This window comes from Mus pahari, chromosome 18, assembly GCF_900095145.1.
Source record: "Mus pahari chromosome 18, PAHARI_EIJ_v1.1, whole genome shotgun sequence".
NCBI lineage: Eukaryota > Metazoa > Chordata > Mammalia > Rodentia > Muridae > Mus > Mus pahari.
In genome coordinates this window covers 23,773,865-23,778,551 of record NC_034607.1, presented here as the reverse complement: position 1 = coordinate 23,778,551, position 4,687 = coordinate 23,773,865, and the positions used below count along the sequence as shown (strand labels likewise).

The 4,687-nt window shown below is 52.8% G+C and overlaps 1 protein-coding gene across 1 annotated transcript in view; it reads right to left on the bottom strand.

Annotated features, from left to right (window-relative positions):
- Nucleotides 1-424: 424 nt before the first annotated feature.
- Catsperd (cation channel sperm associated auxiliary subunit delta) overlaps nucleotides 425-4,687 on the bottom strand; it is a 38,718-nt gene continuing 34,455 nt past the window's right edge. The window contains exons 19-22 of the mRNA XM_021218480.1: nucleotides 3,459-3,587; nucleotides 2,039-2,222; nucleotides 1,442-1,599; nucleotides 425-810 (exon numbers count right to left, since the gene is read on the bottom strand). Of these exons, the coding sequence (XP_021074139.1) occupies nucleotides 489-810; nucleotides 1,442-1,599; nucleotides 2,039-2,222; nucleotides 3,459-3,587 (793 nt within the window). The 3' untranslated portion in view covers nucleotides 425-488. The remainder of the gene's footprint in view (nucleotides 811-1,441; nucleotides 1,600-2,038; nucleotides 2,223-3,458; nucleotides 3,588-4,687) is intronic.

Here is a 4,687-nt window from a genome sequence, read left to right as displayed (position 1 = left end):
TGGGTGGTGTGGGGGTGATCTTTCAGTCAGGTAGCCCAAGTCCCCAGCGGTGATATCAGCACTTCCTGCTGGGTAAGCCCTTTACTACTGTCCCATCCTTTCCCAGAGCCTTCACTCCACAGCTCGGCAATAAGGACACTTGGAAAGAGTCACGCAACCCAACGCTCTCTTCCCCCTAGTCATGCTTCTGGCCTCGAGGACCCCGCCCGAACTGCCTTCCTTCTAAGCTCCTCCCCTACAGCCTCACAAGCACTAGAAAAGCAAGGGAAAGAGAACAGGGAGCCAGGACAAAGAGGATGCCTCTAGGGGCGTGGTCAGGGGTGGTCCCCAGCGAGGAGCTGGGGCGTGGCTCAGGAGTAGCGCCTTGCTTGGCACTTAGCAACCTGATCCCTTCATTGTTAACAATTTATTGGGACAAAAGCCAACGTGGACACGCGGTGGAGGGGAATGGCCTCTCACTGGAGCTCACTCTGAGTCTAGGGCGGCCCCTACATCTCTGGGTGTTTCTGGTCGCTTGGCCTCTTGCCTCTGTTCGCGTCTTTCACCTTTCTGGAGCGCAGACACTGCCTCAGTTTGCCACGAAGCCAGGTGCAGAAACAGATCCCTAGGCAGAACTGGAGTATCCGGTAGCAGAAACCCAAAAGTCGCTGGCCTTTCTCACTCCTCAGCTGTTTGGGGATAGCATAGGCCAGCCACACAGTCAGCAGCGTTGTGATGACCATCAGGAAGATGGTGAGCAATGGTCGGAACCTCTCCAAGGGTAAGGCCCCGTGCACATACACGCTGAAGATGGTGTTCAGGTTGCAATAGCTGCAGGAGACAAAGGGCACAGCCTGTCAGGTTGTAAACCTGGATCCAGGATGGCAATAATCATCCTTTGATCACACAGCTGAATCTCTTTGTGTGTGGGTGTTAAGGCTTGCTTGCTTGCTTGCTTGCGTGCTTTGGTTTGGGAGTTTTGCCCAGGGAATACTGGGACAATTTCATCAGAGTTAGAGAGAACAATGCAGTTAACAGGTCTTCAGCTTTCCCAGAGGAGGACAATGGTGGGGGGGGGGGGAGGACAAAGCTGAAGTGCTGAAGTTGAAGGTTAGTCACACAGAGGACACACAGCCTCAGTGATGGGAGGGAGTCTTTAGTGAGGGCAAGAAGCCCCAAGTGTCAGGGGGATAGGGAGCCAGAACAGGAAGAGCAGGCAAAAATCTCCGCTGGGAGGTGGCTGCAGCTCGAGAGCTGCCTCTGTGTGCGAGCTTTCTCTTGTAGCCTAGGCTGACCTCAAACGAGATATGTAGCCAAGGATGGCCTTGAACTCTAGGTCCTCCCTGTGTCTGCCCAGCTCCCCATCGCTGGGATGAGTGGGGTGCACCACCACATCAGGACCTGTGCCGTACCTCTCCTTGAGGCCCCCCCCAGGGACACTGTCCCCCCCCCCACCACTCACCTGTAGTACGGATCCACCACAGACAGACGGAAGATATAGATCCCATTTCTTTGGCCAAAAATCACCCTGTTGTCTGTCCGGCCACCTAAGACCTGATACTCGACATTCGGCCATAGCAGGGGGTTGTCCTCATTGTCTTCGTGGCAGCTGACATAGTTCTGGGGACAAGGAGAGAAGTGCTATTCCTGATGGCCTTGGTCTTGGCCTCTGTCTTTCACACAGCATATACTCTCTTCCCCTCAACTCCTAAGCAAACCCATGTATATAGGGTCTTGGGCTTCATAACCCTTGCAGCCTCCTCCCTCTGCCCTTCCTAGGACTCCTGGCAGGATAGTCAATCGCTTTGCCAACCGCACAGGCATGAATCGCGTGACCTCGGAGTATAACTTATTCAGAAAACCAGTCTTTTAAGTGGTAGTTACCTTATCTGAGAGATTTTTTTTTGTGAAGCCCAGGCTGGCCTCGAACTTGCTCTTCAGTCTCCGACACCACAGAGATATATGACAGGATGACTGGTAGAAACCAGCACACAGCTTCAAAGGTGCCAGGGTTTCATGTGTTCTAGTGAGAACGAGCAGTGGGGCAAGCGCGCCTTACCTCTCTGTTCCAGAGGAACGGTTGTTCATTCTCAATGCCCGATTCAAAGGTGCTCCAGTTTTGGGGCTGTGACCGGCAGTTTGCGGTGGCAGCCGTCAAGGAGTATGAGTAGGTGACTAGTCCGTTTATCTCCGATAGGACATACTCTGCGCTCACGATCTCCTCTACAATCCCATCCTTCCTCCTGCAACACAAGGCGAGGCTGCCGGGCCCAACCACGGGGCAGCGATGGGGGTCAGCCCTACGGGAGGTCACTGACGGAGGTCGTCTTGACCGGAGGACACTCATGGGGCCATCGGCCACCTCGACAGGACTTCAAGGCTATGGAAAGCCGTGTCTGATGGTCTGTGCCTGTGGTCACAGCACTCCTGAAGGTGTCTGTGCAGGACCTCCAAGTTAACCTTGGCTGCAGAGAGAGTTTGGGACCAGCCTAAATGAGACACTGCCTTAAAACTGTCACATGACAGAATCATGTTCCAGGTTGAAGCTACCAGAGGCGATCAGAACTTATCTGTCAGCTTCCAGCCACTACAGAAGTTCTACCTCCAGAAAGCTTCAGCGTGTGGTCACACACACTGCCCAAAGTTCTGTATATTTAGGAGAAAGTCTGCATGTATTCAGCTTCCACACAACTTTTCAGCAAGATTTTCTTTTTTCCTTTTTTCTTTTGGGTTTTTGAGATAGGGTTTCTCTATATAGTCCCGACTGTCCTCAAACTCACTCTGTGGGCCAGGCTGGCCTCAAACTCAGAAATCCTCCTGCCTCTGCCTCCCAAGTGCTGGGATTAAAGACATGCACCCCCACTGCCCGGCAAACTTTTCTTTTTAAGACAGAATCCTGCTGTGTAACCCAATCCTGCCTCAACTTCCTGAGTTCTAGGATCACAAGTATGTACAACTGCACCTACCTGAGTGTCTATGTGGCTGTGACTTTATTATCATAATCTGACAAACTCCTATTCATCCTTCAAAACCCAACAACCACTCATGGAAACTCAAACATTGCTCCTGGTGGGGAGGGAGTTGGGAGTGAAGAGGATGAAAGGAAACCACAGACTGCATAGAAGGGGTCGCAATCCTGGTATAGTGGAATAAGATATCACAGTACCTGGAGGGTTGGAGCAGGAGTATGGAAAGTTCGAGGCCAGGCTGAGCTACATAGTGGGTTAGAGGCTGGCATCATATGAACAAAAATAGTCAGAGGGCCACTGTGTGGATCTGCAAGTCAAGCAGAAGCATGATGGGGATGGAAGTGTTTCTCACACTACAACCTGCAGGTGTGACGCCTTAGCTTCTGGCTCAGTAGCTCAGCCAGCTGTGGGGCTGGCTCAGGACAGCCAGAGTTGGTGTGAAAGGCCAGTGGGGAGAGAGGGACAAGGAGGAGAAGCTGTCCGAGGGAGAGGGAATGGCCGGGACCTTACAGTTCCACCACAGGTTTCCACGGCTTGTCGTAGTAGACTAGGCGCGGGCAGCCCAGATCCTTGTACTCGTAAAACACTATCAAGTCATCCTGGGCTTTGCCATTGCGGTTGATGGGGTCGTAAGCTTCCCTTTGAAGAGACAAGGAACACAGTGACAGGAGGACGCGGCAAATCACGTTCGTTTGTTTTCTAAATCACAGGTTCCTTAAGTCGAACTCAGTCCTGACAGCCACTGAACCCTCCCCAGCCCAGAACTGACATAAAACTGAACCTGCCCCACCTTCTTTCTCCCAGACTCCTGTTTTGTAGGACTGATGGGGGAGGACCCAGCCCATTGTGGGTGGAGCCATCCCTGGGCCTGTGGTCCTAGGTTCTACAAGCAAGCTAAGCAAGCCACTGGGTTTTTGTGTCATAGAGGCAAAAATCTTCTGGGAAGTGTTTCCTCAGAGTTAGTACACAGAAGCCAAGGTTCCAGGCGGCCAAGGTCGTGCTGCAGCAAAAATTCCGTAACAGCCAGGCGTGGTGGCACACGCCTTTAATCCCAGCACTCGGGAGGCAGAGGCAGGTGGATTTCTGAGTTCGAGGCCAGCCTGGACTACAAAGTGAGTTCCAGGACAGCCAGGGCTATACAGAGAAACCCTGTCTTGGGAAAAAAAAAAACAAAACTCGGTAACATACAAGGGTCACCCGGGTGGGGCTGGTTCTGACAGCATGAAGGCACTGAGAGGCCACAAGAGGCCATTGGTAAGGGTTCAGCCTCAGTGGCAGTTGATGGCCCCTGACTGAGGGGTCACATAGAGAGGGTGAGGCCCAGCCTCATGATGAGAGCCTGTACGAGGCCGTTGGTCAAAGGGTAGCCTCTTTTCACAGAAGATTCCGGGACTGGGGCCGACCACTGAGGACAGCAGTGGGTGTGAGGTGGAGCCAGCCTTCGTCCAGCCCACAAGCTGTGTGATGCACGGGGCAGAGCTGTGAAGGCCCTCTGGAGCCCAGAAGGTCCTGGGTGCGTCCCAGAGGTGGGGCACTGAGCTCGGGACCTGATCTTCAATGCTGGATCTTGGTCTTACATTGATTGTTAAAGGTGCACTGGGTCTTCCCTCTTGGAGTAAGAAAGTATTTAACTTACATCTTTCTTTTTTTTTGGTTTTTCGAGACAGGGTTTCTCTGAATATCCCTGGCTGACCTGGAACTCACTTTGTAGACCAGGCTGGCCTTGAACTCAGAAATCC